The sequence below is a fragment of the Pecten maximus genome, chromosome 11 (assembly GCF_902652985.1).
Source record: "Pecten maximus chromosome 11, xPecMax1.1, whole genome shotgun sequence".
Classification (NCBI taxonomy): Eukaryota; Metazoa; Mollusca; class Bivalvia; order Pectinida; family Pectinidae; genus Pecten; species Pecten maximus.
The window spans coordinates 4,920,265-4,944,518 of record NC_047025.1 but is presented as its reverse complement, the minus strand read 5'-3'; the positions used below and the strand labels follow the sequence as shown (position 1 = coordinate 4,944,518).

The window sequence follows — 24,254 nt, the reverse complement described above, 5'->3', positions numbered from 1 at the left end:
ACAACATTAACAGGCATACAGATACATGTAACTGAAGAATTAAATAGCCATACTAACAAGTCATTGTCGCCGCTATAGTCACATTTACTGATAATTATATCTACATAGTTTAAATTTCATCAGAACTCGTGTACATTACGGTATAGATTATATAAATCCGAAGAAACAAAACACCAATTTCATCGTTGTACAGAGTTTGTTAAATTTACCTTAAAAGGTATTATAAAATTATTTCCCTGCTTTGGCATATGCAAACAAAAGATGTCTGAATTAAAACAGATTATGATAATGAATTGTGTTTGTTGTAGAAAATACTGCAATCAGCCCCATCATACCTGGGCAGAATGCTTTCAACACAAAAATAATATTACCACTAAAAAATATACAACTACAGTATATCTCAAAAGTATCATTCATTCATTAGTTCAAGACAAACAGTGAACTCTGCCCAATACGATCTTTTCTAATCTGGTAAAACAATAAAGTCCTAATTGAGTTCAGTCTAGACAGAGTCTACTGTACAAGAATTCCTGAATATAAAGTTCAGTCTAGACAGAGTCCACTGTACAAGAATTCCTGAATATAAAGTTCAGTCTAGACAGAGTCCACTGTACAAGAATTCCTGAATATAAAGTTCAGTCTAGACAGAGTCCACTGTACAAGAATTCCTGAATATAAAGTTCAGTCTAGACAGAGTCCACTGTACAAAAATTCTTGAATATAAAGTTCAGTCTAGACAGAGTCCACTGTACAAAAATTCTTGAATATAAAGTTCAGTCTATACAGAGTCCACTGTACAAGAATTCCTGAATATAAAGTTCAGTCTAGACAGAGTCCACTGTACAAAAATTCTTGAATATAAAGTTCAGTCTAGACAGAGTCCACTGTACATGAATTCTTGAATATAAAGTTCAGTCTAGACAGAGTCTATTGTACATGGATTCCTGAATATAAAGTTTTGACAGTCTAGACAGAGTCTACTGTACAAGAATTCCTGAATATAAAGTTCAGTCTAGACAGAGTCCACTGTACAAAAATTCTTGAATATAAAGTTCAGTCTAGACAGAGTCCACTGTACATGAATTCTTGAATATAAAGTTCAGTCTAGACAGAGTCTACTGTACATGGATTCCTGAATATAAAGTTCAGTCTAGACAGAGTCTACTGTACAAGAATTCTTGAATATAAAGTTCAGTCTAGACAGAGTCTATTGTACATGAATTCCAGAATATAGAGTTCAGTCTATACAGAGTCCACTGTACAAGAATTCCAGAATATAAAGTTCAGTCTATACAGAGTCCACTATACAAGAATTCCTGAATGTAAAGTTCAGTCTAGACAGAGTCCACTATACATGGATTCCTGAATATAGAGTTCAGTCTATACAGAGTCCACTGTACATGAATTCCAGAATATAAAGTTCAGTCTATACAGAGTCCACTGTACAAGAATTCCTGAATATAAAGTTCAGTCTAGACAGAGTCCACTGTACAAAAATTCTTGAATATAAAGTTCAGTCTAGACAGAGTCCACTGTACATGAATTCTTGAATATAAAGTTCAGTCTAGACAGAGTCTATTGTACATGGATTCCTGAATATAAAGTTTTGACAGTCTAGACAGAGTCTACTGTACATGAATTCTTGAATATAAAGTTCAGTCTAGACAGAGTCTATTGTACAAGAATTCCTGAATATAAAGTTCAGTCTAGACAGAGTCCACTGTACAAAAATTCTTGAATATAAAGTTCAGTCTAGACAGAGTCCACTGTACATGAATTCTTGAATATAAAGTTCAGTCTAGACAGAGTCTACTGTACATGGATTCCTGAATATAAAGTTCAGTCTAGACAGAGTCTACTGTACAAGAATTCTTGAATATAAAGTTCAGTCTAGACAGAGTCTATTGTACATGGATTCCTGAATATAAAGTTTTGACAGTCTAGACAGAGTCTATTGTACAAGAATTCCTGAATATAAAGTTCAGTCTAGACAGAGTCCACTGTACAAAAATTCTTGAATATAAAGTTCAGTCTAGACAGAGTCCACTGTACATGAATTCTTGAATATAAAGTTCAGTCTAGACAGAGTCTACTGTACATGGATTCCTGAATATAAAGTTCAGTCTAGACAGAGTCTACTGTACAAGAATTCTTGAATATAAAGTTCAGTCTAGACAGAGTCTATTGTACATGAATTCCTGAATATAAAGTTCAGTCTATACAGAGTCCACTGTACAAGAATTCCTGAATATAAAGTTCAGTCTAGACAGAGTCCACTATACAAGAATTCCTGAATATAAAGTTCAGTCTAGACAGAGTCCACTATACAAGAATTCCTGAATATAAAGTTCAGTCTAGCCAGAGTCCACTATACAAAAATTCCTGAATATAAAGTTCAGTCTATACAGAGTCCACTGTACAAGAATTCCTAAATATAAAGTTCAGTCTAGATAAAGTTCACTATAATTCACTATACAAGAATTCCTGAATATAAAGTTCAGTCTATACAGAGTCCACTGTACAAGAATTCCTGAATATAGAGTTCAGTCTAGACAGAGTCTATTGAACTTTGATTTGGTTTATTTTGTTTGATGTCCTATCAACAGCCAAGGTCATTAAAGGATGTGCCTGGCTTTGGATATGGAGGAAAGCCGGAGTACCACCAACCTACGCTCAGTACCAGGCAACTGCCCCACGTGGGTTTCGACCTTGCTACCCAGAGATGGAGGGCTAGTGATAAAGTGTCAGGACACCTTAACCACTCAGCCACCAAGGCCCTTGAACTGAACATGTTATTCCTAAAGTACATTAATTTCAAAAGTAGTTTAAAAGCGCAATCAAAACATATACTATCTAAGGTTAAAAGCCCAACCAAACATATACTCGTTAAGGGATTTATTAAATTTTTTATTTTTTTTGTTTTATTTTTTTTTTGTTATGAGACGATTTTCCTAAATAAAACTAATAAGCTCTGCAGATTTCTCTCCCTTTACAGGCCTCATCTTTGAAATATACTATAAGCTTATAGGAGTTCTCCCCCTTTTTAACTTCCAGGAAGCTGCAGTATAAATGTGTGATAAATTAATTTCAATTTCAACATTTTTTATTGCAAAAAAATGCAAAAAGAACAAGCATCGGGCAGAGCTTACATTAGCATTTTTCTTATAACCTCATTAGGATCAGTCATTGAAATTATCTAACAAGAATATATAAATAATCGTTTGGTATCTGATATCTGAACTTAACAGAATGCACCCTAAAAATATTTATTCATAAACAACCTGCAATAAGGCCATCAGGCGTGTCTTAAAGCAGGTGTTGGGTTTATTGCAGGACAGTGAAATAAAACGCTTTTCATTTCTACTGAACTGTTATGGTGAGTTTGTATATTCATAGCTCACATTGGCTTATTGCTGTATAAATTTGCATGGTCATGTTTCAAAATAACTTAATAATATTTTCCAATTGCATGACTAATACTAATCTTATAAATATCATCGATTCTTTAGATTCAAATGTATTTGTACCTTCATGAGTATTGAATGATAGTTATGGAGGCTTTAATATGATGTAAAAATGTGTAAAAATATAAATTAACAATTAACTGGGAAGCACTTAATTGGTTATTTCTGTAGGACCGATATTTTTCGCCAATGAAATGGCCAGAATGGGTCGATCTCCTTTCCAGTTTTGGAAGTTTAATGGCAGCTAGCCTTCAATTATGCAGCGTGCAATTTACTGTGACATACGAAATATAAGTTGATGGAGTAACAGAATATGTAAACTGATTGTACCGTTTTCTCGTGTGTACCCAGGATTTAACAGAATGCGGAATACGAGCTTACGCTCTTAGAACTGACTCAGTTTTTATTCAGATTAGCGGACAGACCATTTATATTGAGATGATCACAAGCTCAAACCAATTACAATCACTGCTATACAAGTCCCCCTAAACCAATCACAACCACTATAACACAAGTCCCCCTAAACCAATCACAATCATTGTAACACAAGTCCCCCTAAACCAATTACAAACACTATAACACAAGTCCCCCTAAACCAATCACAACCGCTTTTACACAAGTCCCCCTAAGCCAATCACAACCGCTTTTACACAAGTCCCCTAAACTAATCACAACCGCTTTTACACAAGTCCCCCTAAACCAATCACAACCATTGTAACACAAGTCCCCCTAAACCAATCACAATAATTGTAACACAAGTCCCCCTAAACCAATCACAACCATTGTAACAAGTCCCCCTAAACCAATCACAACCATTGTAACAAGTCCCCCTAAACCAATCACAACCATTGTAACATAAGTCCCCTAAACCAATCACAACCACTGTAACACAATTATATATAAGTCGCCCTAAACCAATCACAACCATTGTAACAAAAGTCCCCTATAATGTCTGTATCAGCTAAATTGTGAAATGTCTCACACATTGTTATTCCCTTTAAGTGATAATTCATTGTTCCACGGTCACTTTATATAACTATGGTAAATGATATTTATCTTTTATTTGTGTGAAAACACAATGTAGCATTTCATCGTCAGGAAAACATCTTTGATCAAAGGGAGACAATGCAAATCAAAATCATGGAAGGAAATACTAGAGCAATGGATAATTCAAAATGCAAATGTACAATTGTGATTTTACCAAATGATAATGATTTATCTGCAAAGAAGACCCTATCCACAAATAAGCCCTCTTTTTATTTTTGCAGGATCATAAATTTTAAAAAGTAACTTTGCAAAAAGTAGTTCACAAATAAGCTGTCCCCTAACTTTAATACCAAATTGTTTACACTAGGGGAGGGGCTGTTTTTGATTTTTAGGATTAACATGGTACGAAACATTTATACTAGAGGAGTGGGGCTTATTTGAGGATAAATATGGTACTAAACTTTTAACACAAGGAGTTGGGGCTTATTTGAGGATAAATATGGTGCTTAACTTTTACACTAGGAGTGGGGGCTTATTTGAGGATAAATATGGTACTAAACTTTTAACACTAGGGGAGGGGGCTTATTTGAGGATCAATATATGGTATGAAACTTTTACACTACAAGAGAGGACTTATTTTAGGATAGATATTGTACTAAAAGTTTACACTAGAGGAGTGGGGCTTATTTTAGGACAAGAAAGGTACTAAACTTTTACACTAGGGGAGTCCGCTTATTTGAGGATAAACATGGTACCCAACTTTTACACAAGGGGAGGTGGCTTCCTTGAGGATAAATACGGTATGACTATCATAAGTATTAGTAATTAAGCTCACAAATGACCCCTACCTGTTGCGTGATCCCCACCACACTGACGCTGACACCGAGGCTAGTCTTCGTGGTGACGGGATATTTGTACTTGGTACCTGTTTCCAGTTTCTCAGTATTTGGATTACCATTACTGTCCATGGAAGGATAAGTTAACTCCGCCTGAAAACAGAGAAAACACGAGGAAAGCTGACAGCAATTAATCCATAGTAGTTCACCTACTGGCAAAAGATGAGTGCCCTTGGTCTTCTAGAACTTGAGAAGAAGATCATAAAAATGATTTTTTTAACTATTTGACGCATGTCACCTTGAAAATTGTCAAGGTCATTTACATGAGGAAACTTTATAACACTCCATCATAGGTACCAGCTGGCAAAATATCTGGACTCTTCATCTCCACGAACTTGAAAAAGATTTTTACGAAGGAATTTTCTCTATTACCCCATAACCTTGAAAAAGGACTCTCTGTCTTAGAGACCCCGACTGACAAAATGTAATTTCATAAGAACATTCTTGAAATTGTTTAACCTAACCTCTGGTGACCTTTAAAATAGGTTAAAGGTCATTGGTATGAGGAAACTTATCACCACTCTATAGCAGGTACATTAAATTATGGCCAAATATCAGGTCTCCAGATTTTTTAAAATCTTAAAAAGATTCTCAGAAGATTTTTTTCTCTTTTGCCTACTTGACCCCTGTGACCTTAAAAAGGTCACTAAAGGTCAACTTTATATAATTCCATCCAAGGTACTTGCTGGCAAAATGTTTGTCCTCTGGTTCTGTTGAACCTTGAGAAGAATATAGAAGTTTTAACAAATTTGACCCCTGTGACCTTAAGAATGTATATCAAGGCCATTCATATGACAAAACTATGATGTTCTCCTGAGTCTCTGATCCAGGTACTTCCGGACCAAATATAATTATACAGCTATTTATAGATTTTTAGAAAAAGTTAAAAGCTGAAGGACACATGAAAATAAAGAACATTTAGCAGTGAAGTCAATCTTCAGAAAGTTTCATCTGATGAAATTCCTTATAGAAGTATTCCCATTGTGCTAATTAAGGTCTATTTACATTGATAGTGCTAATATATGGCTAATTCTGGTTTTTGTACATTAAATGTTTCTATGACATGCGTTGTGATAGTACCAATTCATGGCTAACTGTGGTTTTTGTACATTATTCCTATGGCAAGCATTGTTGTAGTGCTAATTCATGGCTAATTGTGGTATTTGTAGTGTTTCTATGACAAGCATTGTTGTAGTGCCAATTCATGGCTAATTGTGGTTTTTGGACATTGTTTCTACAACAAGCATTGTGATGGTGCCAATTCATGGCTAATTGTGGTATTTGTAGTGTTTCTATGACAAGCATTGTGATGGTGCCAATTCATGGCTAATTGTGGTGTTTGTAGTGTTTCTATGACAAGCATTGTTGTAGTACCAATTCATGGCTAAGTGTGGTATTTGTAGTGTTTCTATGACAAGCATTGTTGTAGTGCCAATTCATGGCTAATTGTGGTATTTGTAGTGTTTCTATGACAAGCATTGTGATAGTACCAATTCATGGCTAATTGTGGTGTTTGTAGTGTTTCTATGACAAGCATTGTTGTAGTACCAATTCATGGCTAAGTGTGGTTTCTGTAGTGTTTCTATGACAAGCATTGTTGTAGTACCAATTCATGGCATGACATTGGATATGTACTGTTCTGCTGTAGAGCAAATTTCCCATCAATAGATAAAAGGCTTACCACCATTGAAAACGATTGGTTCTCCATCTGGACTTTCGTTGGGACATCAACCTGAGCAGCTATCACATCACCAGTGTCCGGCATGGTCAAGGAAAGAGGAGGTAAAAGTTCTGTATTGGCAGTCCATCTTTTAGAGAGAACAAACTTTACTCTGACACCCAAAGATGCACGATCCACCACCGGAATGGACCCGCCAACAACATCGGTAATTTTCACCTTTTAAACATAAATCCACATAGTGGCATTAATACATTGTAGTACATAGTCCATGTTTTTTTTGTTTTGTTTTTTTTTTATTTCGGACTAAGTCATACTTTAAGGCCATACCAAAACTAGGAAGAAGAGTCCAGTGGGATTTTCAAAAAAGAGGAAAAAAAAAAAACATTGGCTGATTTCAAAGTTTCCCTATTTTTTCTTCTTTTTTTTTTTTTACAAAAATTTAAATATATCACACCAAATTTCAGATTTGTACCACTTCTACCAGGCAGCTGGGTTAACTTAAGTAACATTAAAGTCTGTTCTTTAAGAGTTTTTGCTTAATGAAAGCAACTTAAAGTTGATAAATTTGTCCTTATCATTTCTTTATGTGTTTCTGAGAGTTTTAGATAAATACAAAATACAGTGTATATACGAAGGCTGTGAAGGGACATCATAGAAGAAGAAATTCTTGCCTGTGAACAATATTTTTGTGTACAAGCACAACATATATAATTTATACCTGTTAAATATTTTTCTATGTACAAGCAAATATATATAATTTATACTTGTGTACAAATATTTTTGTGTACAAGTGCACTATTTATTTTATTATACCAAATAGATATCAATTTATCGATATCCTCCTCAAATATTGAGGCAAACCTCTTGGACGTCTGCTCCATGTTTACAAGTTGTCTGTGTCACTGTTGCGTTTGTAAGAATTGTCTCCCTTCTCAATGTTCGGGATTTTCCGTAAGAAACAATCGTGCGTTTTCGGGCAGGGCGGGGAACATTGCAATATCCCACGGCAATGTTGACCGCTGTTTCTGACACTGCATATTGTTTCAGGTCATGTGATTAGGAATTGACCAATAATAAGGCGAGAATCTTACATAAGGTATAATAAATATAATTTATACATGTGAACAAATTGTTTTTTGTGTACAAGCACAATATATATAATTTATAATCAATGATACTAATTTGTACGTAATCAATTTTTTCTATGTCCTCTTCAAGCCCCCAGAGTTTAGCACTGATAAGATAATTAGCATAAAGTGTCACTAGAATTACTTACAAATATATTGTTTGGCATTGCGTATAAAAAGGACCCATCATCGTTGATAAAATCCATCTTGTACGGTATAAGGTGTAGAGGCACACTTCCCTCGAACGCCTCCTCTTTACCCGTTACATCTTCAACAACGGTGACCTTGACAGACACCTCAGGCCTGGGCCGATATCTGAAGGTCACCACTTCACTTTGTGACACGGTGGTCGTGAATGTAATCATTCCATTCTACCAAAATAAACAAATTGGAATACTGACATGCTAGAAAGGGCCATACAATGTATGTGTGAAAGGAACAGGTCTAAGTGGCCTGTACATAGTGTCAAATATAGTCTCTATCACTCAGCTGGCCAAGCATGCTTCTTTCACTCTGGAGGTACAATTTGTAGAGCCCTAGGTTATCAAGCCAGAGCCCCAGGTTTGATTCGACAGGAATATTTTTTTTCCTGTTCATTTAAATATGCATCTCTGAACCTGAGCTTAACATAATAAATTAATATAGAATTTCACCCATGGTACATTAGTTACAACATAATATTATCATTTTTTGATATCATTTCACAAACTATAGTGAACTTGGTCAGGTGGTGAGTTGAGAGATATCTTGTACTGTCTTTCAGGAATCACTTGACAAAATCAAAACGAAATCATCTTAACAGTACTTGTGATATTGTGTATATTCAACCAATTTTCTATTTATAGTAACAGTGACCTTGACCTTTGACCTAAAGGCTGGAAAAACTGGAAAAAGCTATCAAAAACAAGCACTTTAATTGAAGAAGTACTAGATAGTCTTAGTGCAATCAGTCAAATAGAAATATTACATGTATGCATACATGTACATTGGTTTTCTATTAATAGTAACAGTGACATTGACCTATGACCTTGGGACCTGATATCTTTTAAATAAAGTACTTTTTCGAGAAAGGACTTGATGAAGTCTGAGTGCAATCAGCCTGATAGACCTCTAGATATAGTTCTTCTGATTTTCTATTTATAGTAACAGTGATCTTAACATGTGACCTTATGCCTTGAAAAGCAACCAAAAACAAGCACTTAGAATTAAGCATTGGAAAATGCCAAGGTACAATTGGCCTAATAGATCTCATGTATAAACTTGTTTTCTATTTATAGTACATTTAACAATAACCTTGAACTTTGACTTCTTGGCCTGAAAGGATATTCCACCTGGATGAAATCTCAGGGCTATATCAGTTTAACAGAAATCCGATCTTCAAGAAACAAAATCTAACATGGCCACCTCACTGTTGGCAATTTTGTTGATGTAATCAGTCACAAAATTGCATGGGCAAAAGATGAAGCAGCAACCAAAGTAATTTTATTAGTCCAATATCTGCTAATAGGCTTTAACTTGGAATTCATAACAAGTCACAAAATAAATGTGTTTCATTGTTTAAATCTTACCACCAGCGTTTTTTCCTCGATCTGTGGGTTGTTGCCGATGTTAACAAGCATCACTGCCTTTCCGTTAACAGGCTTACCATAGGTATACCTATAATGGGGAATAACAAGAAATATTGTTACATCAGTAAATTCAACAGGAAGTTATAGCATCAATCAATTCAACAGGAAGTTATAATGTCTGTCAATTCAACAGGAAGTTAAAACATCAGTGAATTCAACAGGAAGTTATAACATCAGTCAATTCAACAGGAAGCTATAATGTCTGTCAATTCAACAGGAAGTTAAAACATCGGTCAATTCAACAGGAAGTTAAAAATTCAGTCAATTCAACAGGAAGTTATAACATCAGTCAATTTAACAGAAAGTTAAAACATTGGTCAATTCAACAGGAAGTTAAAAAATCAGTCAATTCGACAGGAAGTTATAACATCAGTCAATTCAACAGGAAGTTATAACATCAGTCAATTCAACAGAAATTTAAAACATCGGCCAATTCAACAACAATTTGCAACATCAGTCAAATGAAAAGGTAGTTACATCAGTTAATTAACAGGAAGTTATAAATTCAGTCAATTCAACAGGAAGTTAAAACATCAGTCAATTTAACAGGAAGTTGCAACATCAGTCAAATGAACAGGAAGTTACCTCAATCCATTGAACAGGAAGTTATAAATTCAGTCAAATCAACAGTAAGTTATATCATCAGTCAATTCAACAGAAAGTTACAACATTAGTCAATTCAATGGTGAATTTTAGCATCAGTAAATTCAGATCTATGGAACGGGCAACAGTTTTATTAGAGTTATTCCCCTTGATTAGATACTTGCTTTGCCACTACATCAACTGTGAGCTGTCCAGAGCTCTGTCCAGGAAACACCTTTACAAATGGAGAAAGAGTGGCAGCAACACTGAACTTGGGCAGAACTGTTTAAAAAACAAGGGTTCATTTAGTCTCGTTCTAAACTTCAAACAACTCACATGATTTGATGGAATTTTGTACTTAAAAGCAAATGTTCTAAAATGCAAACCGACAATTCTGAAATGAATAGGAAACCATAATTCTAACTGGAAATCAATAAAATCAACAACTAAACACTAGATTTACAAGGAGATCCATGGAAAAACTAAAAGGAGGATATGACCAGGGCCCTGTTGTTCAAAAAGTGATTAGCTTAATCATTTGATTAGTGAAAATTTCATTTCTCATTTGTTGCAAAACCCGTAAGTATATCATCGTTAAATTAAGCCAGTTGGAAGAGAATTAAGAATTACAGAATTTCATGAAGTTTTGTCGAGCTAGTTCTACCAAAAATTATCATATCAGGATTTGAAAAATGTTGTTAAAATGTGATTAGCCTAGTCACCTTTTGAACAACTTGGCCTAGGTGTTTAGGAAGGGTAAGAGTCCTTTCAATGACACAAACCAAACAAAAAACATGGGGCCCATACGGGTAAACAGTCATTTGACAAAGATTAACAGCAGGGACGCACCCCTCTGTCCCAAGGGGTCAGACCAGCTGCATTTATATAAATTATGACTGCCATCCTTCAGAGATGTTTCTGACCAAATTTGGTTGTAATCCATTAAGGCACTAAGGAGGAGTAGCATTTTAAAACAAAATCTAATATAAGTTCTCCTTTTGGTGCCCCTTCCTCTTTTATATAAAAGAGGAAGGGGCACCAAAAGGGGAACTTATGATTGCACATCCTAATGATGTTACAGACCAAATTTGGTTGTTATCAATTAAGGCATTAAGGATGAGTCAAAGCGCTTTAAAGTAAAATTTCATTTAAGTTCCCCTTTTGGGGGCCCCGCCCTTCTGTTCCCAAGGTGTTGTTGGACAAGCCTCATTTGTATAAATTATGACTGCCCTCTCAAATGATGTTTCAGACCATTTGGTTGAAATATTAAGGAGGAGTAGTGATTTGAAAGTAAAAGTTTTTGCACAGCCATCGAAACAAGATGGAATAAAGGCCATCCTGATTCTTTGGGTCAGATGACCTAAAAAGTTATAGAACCATTACTTTGTTTGAGATGCACCAAAATATTAAATTCCTTATATCAATAACAAGCCGTCTGTACTTAAACACTTTACACAAACTGGTTAGTAGCGGGGGAGGGTAAAGGATACAAAATTTGACTGATTTTGATAATTTGAAGGCAGACATACAAAATACTGAGATTTCTACTTCATTGTGTTGGAGCTCACACAACTTACCATACTTTTCCACCTTAAACTGTTTTTCAGTCACTATTTCCTGGAAAAAAAATTGAAACTGGTTGAAACTAGTTCTAAATAAGGCCAATTTCTTTCTCCTTATAAGCATTACATTCAATCAAGGTAAATCAGTTTAATTTTTTCAACATTTTTTTTATCAGAATCTAACTATATATCCTGAAAGACGTGTTTTTTTCCATGATAACTAGAGCTGTCACCAAGATGGCCGACTTATACATCTCTACCCAATATAACCTAGCTAGAAAACTGATTCCCCCTCCAACTGAAATCCTCTAAATTATGGTCTAAAAAATAAAATATGTTGACAGGGAGAGTTAATTTATATACTTATCAAATAATGGTACTGCGTATGTAGTAATACTTTGAAATATTTATCTGCTTACGATCTACCACCTATCAATTGAGATTTCTAAAATACTAAAGGAAAGATAATGACGAGGAAAGATAAAGACAAGGAAAAATAAAGACAAGGAAAGATCAAGACAAGGAAAAATAAAGACAAGGAAAGATCAAGACAAGGAAAAATAAAGACAAGGAAAGATAAAGACTAGGAAAGATAAATACGAGGAAAGATAAAGACGAGGAAAGATAAAGACAAGGAAAGATAAAGACGAGGAAAGATAAAGATGAGGAAAGATAAAGACGAGGAAAGATAAAGACGAGGATGTTCCACTACATACAGGGGTATTGGTAGCCATTATAGTGATTGACCATTCGCCAAACGTCGGATCGTTCACAAGTTCAAAGTCCACTGCAACCACACCTGTAAAAAAAAAACAATTAAAACACAATTATTACATGTCTCATGTCATTTTGTTCTTGATGGCAACCAAATTTAAATTCATTAATTCCTATTACAACTGATTAACAAACTTAACCTATTTACCTTCAGGACCTTAAAACTTTATACTTTATATAAATGAGTCTGACATTATCCCAACTTTAAAACATGAATGACCTTCAACAAAAACATCTGACATTGACATCTCATACAAACAGCCTTAAATCTAAACTCTTACCAAGATCTGGGGTAAGGCCTTTGTAGTGAGCCAGTTTGTTTGCATTTGGGTCCTGAAAGAAAAAATAATCTTCATAAAAACTGCCTAACATGGAACTACGGAAAGTCTCATTGTGCCTCTCTTGTCACCTTATATGGAAAGCCCCTCTTACCTAATTTGGAAATTCTTTTGTTACTTTCATCGGAAACTCTCTTGTTACCTTATTTGGAAAGTCTTTTGTTACCTTATTTGGAATGTCTCTTGTTACCTTATTAGGAAAATCTCTTGTTACCTTATTTGGAAAATCTCTTGTTACCTTATTTGGAAAGTCTTTTGTTACCTTATTTGGAAAGTCTCTTGTTACCTTATTTGGATAGTCTCTCATTACCTTATTTGGAAAGTCTCTCATTACCTTATTTGGAAAGTTTCTTGTTACCTTATTTGGAAAGTCTCCTTTTACCTTATTTGGAACATCTCCTTTTACCTTATTTGGAAAGTCTCTTGTTACCTTATTTGAAAAGTCTTTTGCTACCTTATTTGGAAAGTCTTTTGTTACCTTATTTGGAAAGTCGTTGTTACCTTAATTGGAAAATCTCTCATTACCTTATTTGGAAAGTCTCTCATTACCTTATTTGGAAAGTCTCTTGTTACCTTATTTGGAAAATCTCTTGTTACCTTATTTGGAAAATCTCCTTTTACCTTATTTGGAAAGTCTTTTGTTACCTTATTTGGAAAGTCTCTCATTACCTTATTTGGAAAGTCTCCTTTTACCTTATTTGGAAAGTCTCTCATTACCTTATTTTGAAAGTCTCTCATTACCTTATTTGGAAAGTCTCTCATTACCTTATTTGGAAAGTCTCCTTTTACCTTATTTGGAACATCTCCTTTTACCTTATTTGGAAAGTCTCTTGTTACCTTATTTGAAAAGTCTTTTGCTACCTTATTTGGAAAGTCTCTTGTTACCTGATTTGGAAAATCTCCTTTTACCTTATTTGGAAAGTCTCTTGTTACCTTATTTGGAAAATCTCCTTTTACCTTATTTGGAAAATCTCCTTTTACCTTATTTGGAAAGTCTCTTGTTACCTTATTTGGAAAATCTCTTGTTACCTTATTTGGAAAATCTCCTTTTACCTTATTTGGAAAATCTCCTTTTACCTTATTTGGAAAGTCTCTTGTTACCTTATTTGGAAAATCTCTTGTTACCTTATTTGGAAAATCTCCTTTTACCTTATTTGGAAAGTCTCTTGTTACCTTATTTGAAAAGTCTTTTGTTACCTTATTTGGAAAATCTCTTGTTACCTTATTTGGAAAGTCTTTTGTTACCTTATTTGGAAAGTCTCTTGTTACCTTATTTGGAAAGTCTCTCATTACCTTATTTGGAAAGTCTCTCATTACCTTATTTGGAAAGTCTCCTTTTACCTTATTTGGAACATCTCCTTTTACCTTATTTGAAAAGTCTCTTGTTACCTTATTTGGAAAATCTCCTTTTACCTTATTTGGAAAATCTCCTTTTACCTTATTTGGAAAGTCTCTTGTTACCTTATTTGGAAAATCTCTTGTTACCTTATTTGGAAAATCTCCTTTTACCTTATTTGGAAAATCTCCTTTTACCTTATTTGGAAAGTCTCTTGTTACCTTATTTGGAAAATCTCTTGTTACCTTATTTGGAAAATCTCCTTTTACCTTATTTGGAAAGTCTCTTGTTACCTTATTTGAAAAGTCTTTTGTTACCTTATTTGGAAAATCTCTTGTTACCTTATTTGGAAAGTCTTTTGTTACCTTATTTGGAAAGTCTCTTGTTACCTTATTTGGAAAGTCTCTCATTACCTTATTTGGAAAGTCTCTCATTACCTTATTTGGAAAGTCTCCTTTTACCTTATTTGGAACATCTCCTTTTACCTTATTTGAAAAGTCTCTTGTTACCTTATTTGGAAAATCTCTTGTTACCTTATTTGGAAAATCTCCTTTTACCTTATTTGGAAAGTCTCTTGTTACCTTATTTGGAAAATCTCTTGTTACCTTATTTGGAAAATCTCCTTTTACCTTATTTGGAAAGTCTCTTGTTACCTTATTTGAAAAGTCTTTTGTTACCTTATTTGGAAAATCTCTTGTTACCTTATTTGGAAAGTCTTTTGTTACCTTATTTGGAAAGTCTCTCGTTACCTTATTTGGAAAGTCTCTCATTACCTTATTTGGAAAGTCTCTCATTACCTTATTTGGAAAGTCTCTCATTACCTTATTTGGAAAGTCTTTTGTTACCTAATATGTGTTCAGTCAGCTATCAATTTGTTTTGACATACAATGAGGAAGAGTATAGCAACCAACAAGAAGAATATACGGATCAAGAGTTGGTCATTCCAAACTTTTGATGTTGGTAGTGACATTGATGTATGAAGTTAACATAAACAAAACTTACGGCTATGATGACATCTAGGTTAGTACCTAAAGGTTTGGCGTCCGACGACAACACTGCACCTCGGATGTGTACTGGAAATAAAAGACAAAATCATTCCAGGTTACGATATAGAATAGTCAGGACAAATACCAACATGGCATAATGACATCATAATGCCTGACAAAACAAGAGGCCCAGGGGCCTTAACGGTCATCTGACTCTAAATTAAAAACCTTCTATTATTGTAGTATGTATTCTCTGTAGCAAGTATATAGTGGCACTGTTGGCCATGGTGGCCATCTTGGATTTCTGACCGATCCAATGAATAACAACACTTGACCAGAACCATCTCAGGATCATTTCTGGTAAGTTACAGCTGAATCCCACTGATGGAATTTGAGAAGAAGTTTGAAATAGGTGTTGTTCAGGAAAAACCATGATTGCGCAATCATGTTACAAAATGGCCGCCGTGGCTACCATGTCGAAGCTTTTACGAAGCCAAAAAATAACCACACTTTGTTGCCTCTCCTTCCTTAACATCCTCACCAATTTCCAGCTCAATCGCACCAGTGGAACTGGAGAAGAAGTTTAAAACGTGTTTTTCAAGACGGTTGCCATGGCGGCCATCTTGGATTTCTGACCGACTTGAAAAATAACAACACTTGGTCAGGACCATCACAAAATCATTTCTGGTAAGTAAGAGCTCAATCCCACTGGTGGAATTTGAGAAGAAGTTTGATATAGGTGTTGTTTAGAAGAACCATGATTGCGCAATCTTTTTACAAAATGGCTGCCGTGGCTGCAATGTCAAAGTTTTTACGAGGCCGAAAAAATAACAACACTTTATTGGCTCTCCTTCCTTAACATCCTCACCAATTTTCAGCTCAATCGCACCAGTGGAACTGGAGAAGAAGTTTAAAACGTGTTTTTCAAGATGGTTGCCATGGCGGCCATCTTGGATTTCTGACCGACTTGAAAAATAACAACACTTGGTCAGGACCATCTCAGGATCATTTCTGGTTAGTTAAAGCTGAATCCCACTGATGGAATTTGAGAAGAAGTTTGAAATAGGTGTTGTTCAGAAGAACAATGATTGCGCAATCATGTTACAAAATGGCTGCCGTGACTGCCATGTCACAACACTTCCTCAGGACCATCCCAGGATCATTTCAGGCAAGTTTCAGCTCAATCTCACCAGTGGAACTTGAGAAGAAGTTTCAAATGTGTTTTCAAAATGGCGGCAATTGCGGCCATCTTTGATTTCGGACCGACCCGAAAATTAACAACACTTGGTCAGGACCATCCCAGCATCATTTCAGGCAAGATTCAGCTCAATCCTACTGGTGGAACTTGAGAAGAAGTTTAAAATGTGAAAAGTTTACGCACGGCGGACGGCGCACGGCGCACGGCACACGGCAGACGGCGCACGGCGCACGACGACGGACGAAGCATGATGACTATAGGTCATCCTGACCCTTCGGGTCAGATGACCTAAAAACTGCTCTCTGCATGTTGCAAAGCTAATGAAAATAATAACAAGAGGCCCAGGGGCCTTAACGGTCATCTGACTCTAAATTAAAACCCTTATATTATTGTAGTATGCATTCTCTGTAGCAAGTATATAGTGGCACTGTTGGCCATGGCGGCCATCTTGGATTTCTGACCGACCCAATAAATAATAACACTTGGTCGGGACCATCTAAGGATAATTTCTGGTAAGTAAGAGCTGAATCCCACCGGTGGAATTTGAGAAGAAGTTTGAAATAGGTGTTGTTCATGAAAACCATGTTTGCGCAATCATGTTACAAAATGGCCGTCATTGCTGCCATGCATGTCAAAGTTTTTACGAGGCCGAAAAAAAACAACAACACTTTGTTGGCCCTCCTTCCTTAACATCCTCACCAATTTCTAGCTCAATGGCACCAGTGGAACTGGAGAAGAAGTTTAAAATGTGTTTTTCAAGATGGCGGCTATAGCGGCCATCTTGGATTTCGGACCGCCCGAAAAATAACAACACTTGGTCAGGATCATCTCAGGATCATTTCTGGCAAGTTTCAGCCCAACAGCACTGGTGGAACTTGAGAAGAAGTTTAAAATGTGTTTTTCAAGATGGCGGCTATGGCGGCCATCTTGGATTTCAGACCAATCTAAAAAATAACAACACTTGGTCGCGATCATATCAGGATCATTTCAGGCAAGTTTCAGCCCAACAGCACTGATGGAACTTGAGAAGAAGTTTAAAATGTGTTTTTCAAGATGGCGGCTATGGCGGCCATCTTGGATTTCAGACCGACCTGAAAAATAACAACACTTGGTCGCGATCATATCAGGATCATTTCAGGCAAGTTTCAGCTCACAATAGCACTGGTGGAACTTGAGAAGAAGTTAAAAATGTGTTTTTCAAGATGGCGGCTATGGCGGCCATCTTGGATTTCGGACCGACCCGAAAAATAACAACACTTGGTCGCAATCATATCATGATCATTTCAGGCAAGTTTCAGCCCAACAGCACTGGTGGAACTTGAGAAGAAGTTTAAAATGTGTTTTCAAAATGGCGGCTATGGCGGCCATCTTGGATTTCAGACTGACCCGAAAAATAACAACACTTGGTCAGGACCATCTCAGGATCATTTCAGGCAAGTTTCAGCTTAATCCCACTGGTGGAACTTGAGAAGAAGATTGAAATGTGAAAAGTTTACGCACGGCGCACGACGACGGACGAAGCATGATGACTATAGGTCATCCTGACCCTTCGGGTCAGATGACCTAAAAATTAACAAGTATTCCATACAAGTTTGGAATGTATGTTTGACTGTTAAGGCCTACAGCTGTCACAACATATTACCAGGCAGGCCTTGTGTGCTACCTGCAGGGGGAGGGGGCAATTTTTCCCTTACAGTAAGTCCTCTCAAATGGCCTTGACCTGGCAGTATCTCACAGGGATCTCGGCCAGACTTGCTTAAAACTTCTTCCAGGTAAGTCAGGTGAGTTTGCCCAGAGCTCCATGCATATGTAGGACGCCGGTGTGAGACCTGTAGCGGCCACAGGCAGTTAACCTGATTTTAAAGAAAGTAGGCTGGCATTGGACTTGTGGCAACGGTGTCAGCTGCTGTGGCCTCTTGTGGGCATGTAGCAGGCAATTTACTGACAAGGAATGGTGTTTGTACTGCCAACCTGTGTGTGGCCTGTTATTTCTACGAGCATGGAGGGAGGCCGGTATATAAGAAAAGTGAGAACAATTTGAGGGCCAGTTACTGCCTTCCTGCTGGTTCAGACCCTGAACCATTTAACATTTCCAAAAGTTTGTTTTGTTTGCATTTGCATTTTCTTTTCTTTTTCAGTTTATGATCGTTTGTGTTCTGAATCATTTAAAATCTCTGTTTTGAAATTTATCGTCAGTCGTTTTTTGTTTGCGTTTACAATCTTTTGCGTTTGTGTTTGTTGGATCATTCTGCGTTTCAATTGCATTAGGGTTGGAATGGTAAACAGTTCATGATCTATAATCTGAGGGTCGATCAGCACAGTAAAGTTACTGTCATTTCGCATCATACAAATACAATAGCAGCAGCAAGGTCCACATGTAAAATGCATCCCATATCTTGGCCCGTCTAAAGAAATTATCTCACATGTTGCAAAATCCCTACACGTACCTGCAAGCCTGTGTAGCCTGCCGGGATGGATGTGACAGGGTCTTGAGACACAGATACAAATTGCATATGATTCAGCTCTTTTGAAACCATGACCTTAATTATTTTGCAAAAAAATGTTTACATCACCATTGTACACGTTTAACAGAAATTAAGGTGGTGGAAGAGAAATGGTTGTACATATGCGTGAGATACCTGTTTGCCCCTCCTTGTACACTTTTTTATCCGTCTGGATCATAATCAAGCCTGTTTCTGCGAGGACTTGTAAATCTTGTTTGACCTTGATGGATACTCCAGATTTGCTTTCGACCTTCAGGTAATATTTTCCTGCTGTCAGGGAGGTGGGAACCTGAAAACAAAGGATACTTGAGTGAAAGAGATGTTCTAGAAATTAAACAAATATGCTGCACAATCTCTATCAATGTAAAGTTATCACAACTTATGTATTAAGATGCTATTTCAAGCTATAGTAAATACAATGTAAAAGTATTGTTTTTATCACTTTAAATCAGCTTCCAAAAACTGACATAAATTTGAAAATCAAATGTATAATGAAATAATCTGGAGATATTCAAGCGTTTTTTTTTTTTTGGCAATTACACAGGATACTTACAGAAAGGGTCATCAATTTCTGTTCATCTGGGGAAAAAAAAAAGAAAAAAACATTAGCTCACCAGGCATCACAGCCTAATTCACCAGGGCATGTTACTGCTTAGGGGCCACGGAGGCCGAGTGGTTAAGGTGTCCCAACATTTAATCACTAGCCCTCCACCTCTGGGTTGCGAGTTCGAAACCTACGTGGGGCAATTGCCAGGTACTGACCATAGGCCGGTGGTTTTTCTCTGGGTACTCCGGCTTTCTTCCACCTTCAAAACCTAGCACGTCCTTAAATGACCCTGGCTGTTAATAGGGCGTTTATAAACAAAACAAACCAAACCAAACCAGTTACTGCTGTTTTCTAGTTTAAAATGTACCTGGAGTACATGAACATGCAGAAAAGCTGGCACACAATTTACAACCACATTTACGTACCAAAAACAATTGATCTAATAATCTCTGTATTATAATCGGGAAAATTTTCGTTGGAAATGTAACAGAGATTTTAATAAGCATGTTATTGATTCCTTTATCTGTTGGTTTGGAACATTTGGGAACCTCATGGTTTTAATAGACATTGATGGCAGAAGATATGATAAACTATTTTATCAGAATTTCACTAAAATGCATATTAAAGGGATAGAGGAAAGTTGATACAGTACAACTACGGAAAGTTAATTGGAAATTAATTAAATTTCATTAAAAAGCATACTAAAAAGGACAGATGAAATTTGAAACATTCAGTACAACCGTGGAAAGTTTATTACAAACTAGTTAATGAATTTCACTAAAAAGCAACTAAAAAGGACAGATTAAACTTGATACATTAAAATTGTTGAGAGTTTATTTCAAGATATCATTCATTAACGGTGCAGAAAGACATATTTTCCTTGTTTATTCAGTAAATTTTCTAGTGTACCTGATGTCATGCATACTATGTACCTCCGGCATAGAAAGGATTCGGATACTTTTTATTTTCCTGCACTAAAAGTACATCAAAGTACCTCCTTCTAAAACTCTCTAATATTATAATTTCATCACCAACCTGATATACAATGTAGTGAAGATATGTATAGACAACACAGGGGGTGTCATTTACAATGTTTCTGACCGCACCCCACCAAATCCTCACCCCTGGGACCAAAAAACTGATTTTTTTTTTTTTTTTTTTGCCCTAACCACCAATTGAACAAACTTGATAGCCCTTCAAGGGGCCGCGGTGGCCGAGTTGTTAAGGTGTCCCGACACTTTAACACTAGCCCTCCACCTCTGGGTTGCGAATTCGAAACCTACGTGGGGCAGTTGCCAGGTACTGACCGTTGGCCGGTGGTTTTTCTCCGGGTACTCCGGCTTTCCTCCACCTTTAAAACCTAGCTGGCACGTCCTTAAATGACCCTGGCTGTTAATAGGACGTTAAACAAAAACAAACCAAACAAACCAAATGATAGCCCTTCACCCCAACATGCTACAGATGTATCAACTTACATTTATATTAATCACTGGCTAGTTGGCGCGGATGGAAGCTTGCGAGTTATCTTATACTGTGGGAGGAAACCAGAGTACCCGTAGAAACCCACATAATCGGACATGTGATCTCAAACCTTTTCACGTGCAATCTAGGAATCGAACCCCGGACGCCTGGGTGAAAGGCATCTCAGTGCCAACAGAACACCCTATTCTATCTATAAATACTCTTGGTGTATAAGATTTTAGAAATTTATGTAATTTGTTGTACGTTGTTAAATACCTCATAATCTTTGATTTTTATTGTAGTAAATTCTGATAAGTATAACTTACTGGCCACGACACCAGCGAAATTGGCCGATACAGGTCCCACTACAACTTGATCCGACACGTCCAAAACTGACGCCTCTACAGTGGATGGGTTTGCGGGCATTAGTAGGGCCACATTGACCGTGTACTGGTAGCCTCGACGTGCCTTTGCAGGAGCCGTCACAATGTATGTACTGTAACAGAAAAAAATATCTAAGTAACGGTAACTGAAGATCATGATCATTTTAATTTCGTTGATATTGTGAAACCTAAATCATTTCTGTCCGCAAACCTATAGCTAGGAAAGAAAAAAAAACACAATGTCTAGTTTGTTATGGAGCTGTATCACGGTAAAGGGATAAATAATTTAGTTACACACCTGAAATTTCATTCCTTACACACATTTGTTTAAATATTCATCAATTCCTCTACTAAATCAATATGTAAACTGAAATCTTATGCATCTATCTTCTTCTCAAGAGCAGGTGTAAATTTATATATTTTTATCATGTAACTGCATGGTAAGGTACATACATTGTGTAATAACACTATGGTGACGTCATAAAGTTATGACATTACTATAAATATATGACGTACATCATACCATTGTCTCTGTAGAGAAAAGCATAGTGTCAGAGTATAATTAAACTTGTCTCATACAGAGCTTTATAATTTGAAAATTTTCACTCATATTCTCATAACTTCATAAATATGATATTTTCGATAAACATCTCGAATCTCACATTGGTGGTTTTCAAGTTTTGTTATATAAAATTGATTAACCTCATTTGATACTTTTATATCAAATTATTGAATTTATTTTATAGATTCCATAGACATGCATATGATCTTCTAAATACTAACTTCTAATAATGGCAAGCCATTTGGGTTTTTACCTATTTAATTCAGATATCTGTATTAAAATAGCGATATCTATATTTTAATACAAAGTAAAGATCTCTATTTTTAATTTAGATAAATCTCTTCATTCAATAATCAGAGATATCTGTATTTAAAATAGAAATATATGTATTTAAAATAGAAATATCTGTATTTAAAATAGAAATATCTGTATTTAAAATAGAAATATCTGTATTTAAAATAGAAATATCTGTATTTAAAAAAAACAGATATCTTGAATTTTAATACAGATATCTGCATTTAAAATACTCATCTCTAATTTAAATAGAGACATCTTTAACTATATTTTTTTTCTCAATCAATAGATACATCTTTAATGTAAATAAAGATATCTGAATTAAATTGATAAAAACCCAAACATTTTGGCATATACCTTCCAAGGAATTAAGCTCAAAACTTTTAGACTTTATTAAATATATGCCAGCACTTGGTGACACAATGCACTTTAATTGTTCTATATGAAGTCAATGATCTATCTTGATATGGTGATGATTTCTATAAATTTCCACATTTTTGGTTGCTATAGAAACCAGCGAGAGACAAGAAAAAAATCAATACGAGCCATACTTAAATGAGGACTTTGACAATATTACAAACCTCTATAGCATGTTACTTTGTGTATAAATTAGATAGCTGAGCTCTGACAATATTATAAATCTTTATATCATTGTATTTTGTGTAAACATCAAAGATCTGGAATTTGACAATATTATAAATCTTTATATCATTGTATTTTGTGTACATTAAAGATCTGGAATTTGATAATATTATAAATCTTTATATCATTGTATTTTGTGTATACATCAAAGATCTGGAATTTGACAATATCATAAATCTTCATATCATTGTATTTTGTGTATACTTCAAAGATCTGGAATTTGACAATATTATAAATCTTTATATCATTGTATTTTGAGCATACATCAAAGATCTGGAATTTGACAATATTATAAATCTTTATATCATTGTATTTTGTGTATACATCAAAGATCTGGAATTTGACAATATTATAAATCTTTATATCATTGTATTTTGTGTATACATCAAAGATCTGGAATTTGATAATATTATAAATCTTTATATCATGTTACTTTGTGTATAGAATAGAGATCTTGACTTTGACAATATTATAAACATTTATATCATTGTATTTTGCGCATACATAACAGATCTGGACTTCGAAAATATGAATTATAAACCTAATTAGCTTACATCACAGTATTTTGTGCATAGATATTAATTTTCTTAAATGCTTAGCATCATGTGTATTGATAAACATTCATATTTGAGTTTAAACTGTTTAGGCCATTAATATAATATAAACATGTACAAATGATTTCATCAAGATATCTTGTACATGATATAGAGAAAATTTTGGTGTTATTGAAAAAAGAATTTTTATGTTTAAAAGCAGTTATTTAAGAAATTCTTAGGTGCATAACATCATCATCAGAACTTGAATGTCCTATTGCACGAGACCGAGGGTCAAATATTCGGACTATTGCACAGACACCCATGTGACACACTTGTTTTATTACATAATTAAAATAACTGAAATCTTGACTTTCCTGTAGGCCTAGAAGTCACCATGACTGTCTTAATTCTGGCAGTGTTGACATCCAAGTGACCTAAACACTTGAAAGGGTAGGACTAAATTCTGAAGCGTCACAGGTGTGTTCAGTAGCTGGCATGTGACCAAATTCCAAAATGTCACAGGTGTTCAATAGTTCACATGTGACCATGCAATAAATATTTAATCATATTGATCATTTATCCATATGAATTAATATGCCAAAAAGTTGTGGCAAATAAATGAATGATAGCGGAATTATAAAACATCATATTTCAGACAAGTGCAGTATTGTGTCAAATTGATTTAAATTGGTTGAAGTTTTTTCCTTGTTCTTCTTGGTGCTAATCCTGAATTGAACACTACATCTTTCATATATGTAAGAACCTG

The 24,254-nt window shown here is 35.4% G+C and overlaps 1 protein-coding gene across 3 annotated transcripts in view; it reads right to left on the bottom strand.

Annotated features, from left to right (window-relative positions):
- LOC117338182 (alpha-2-macroglobulin-like) overlaps positions 1-24,254 on the bottom strand; it is a 240,187-nt gene that overhangs the window by 200,780 nt on the left and 15,153 nt on the right. For all 3 annotated transcript variants that reach the window (XM_033899429.1, XM_033899431.1, XM_033899430.1), the window contains exons 3-14: positions 21,398-21,567; positions 19,617-19,642; positions 19,199-19,352; positions 15,378-15,448; positions 12,983-13,034; positions 12,644-12,726; positions 11,943-11,982; positions 10,551-10,647; positions 9,724-9,811; positions 8,305-8,526; positions 7,029-7,244; positions 5,300-5,440 (exon numbers count right to left, since the gene is read on the bottom strand). In XM_033899429.1, the coding sequence (XP_033755320.1) occupies positions 5,300-5,440; positions 7,029-7,244; positions 8,305-8,526; positions 9,724-9,811; positions 10,551-10,647; positions 11,943-11,982; positions 12,644-12,726; positions 12,983-13,034; positions 15,378-15,448; positions 19,199-19,352; positions 19,617-19,642; positions 21,398-21,567 (1,360 nt within the window). The remainder of the gene's footprint in view (positions 1-5,299; positions 5,441-7,028; positions 7,245-8,304; positions 8,527-9,723; positions 9,812-10,550; positions 10,648-11,942; positions 11,983-12,643; positions 12,727-12,982; positions 13,035-15,377; positions 15,449-19,198; positions 19,353-19,616; positions 19,643-21,397; positions 21,568-24,254) is intronic.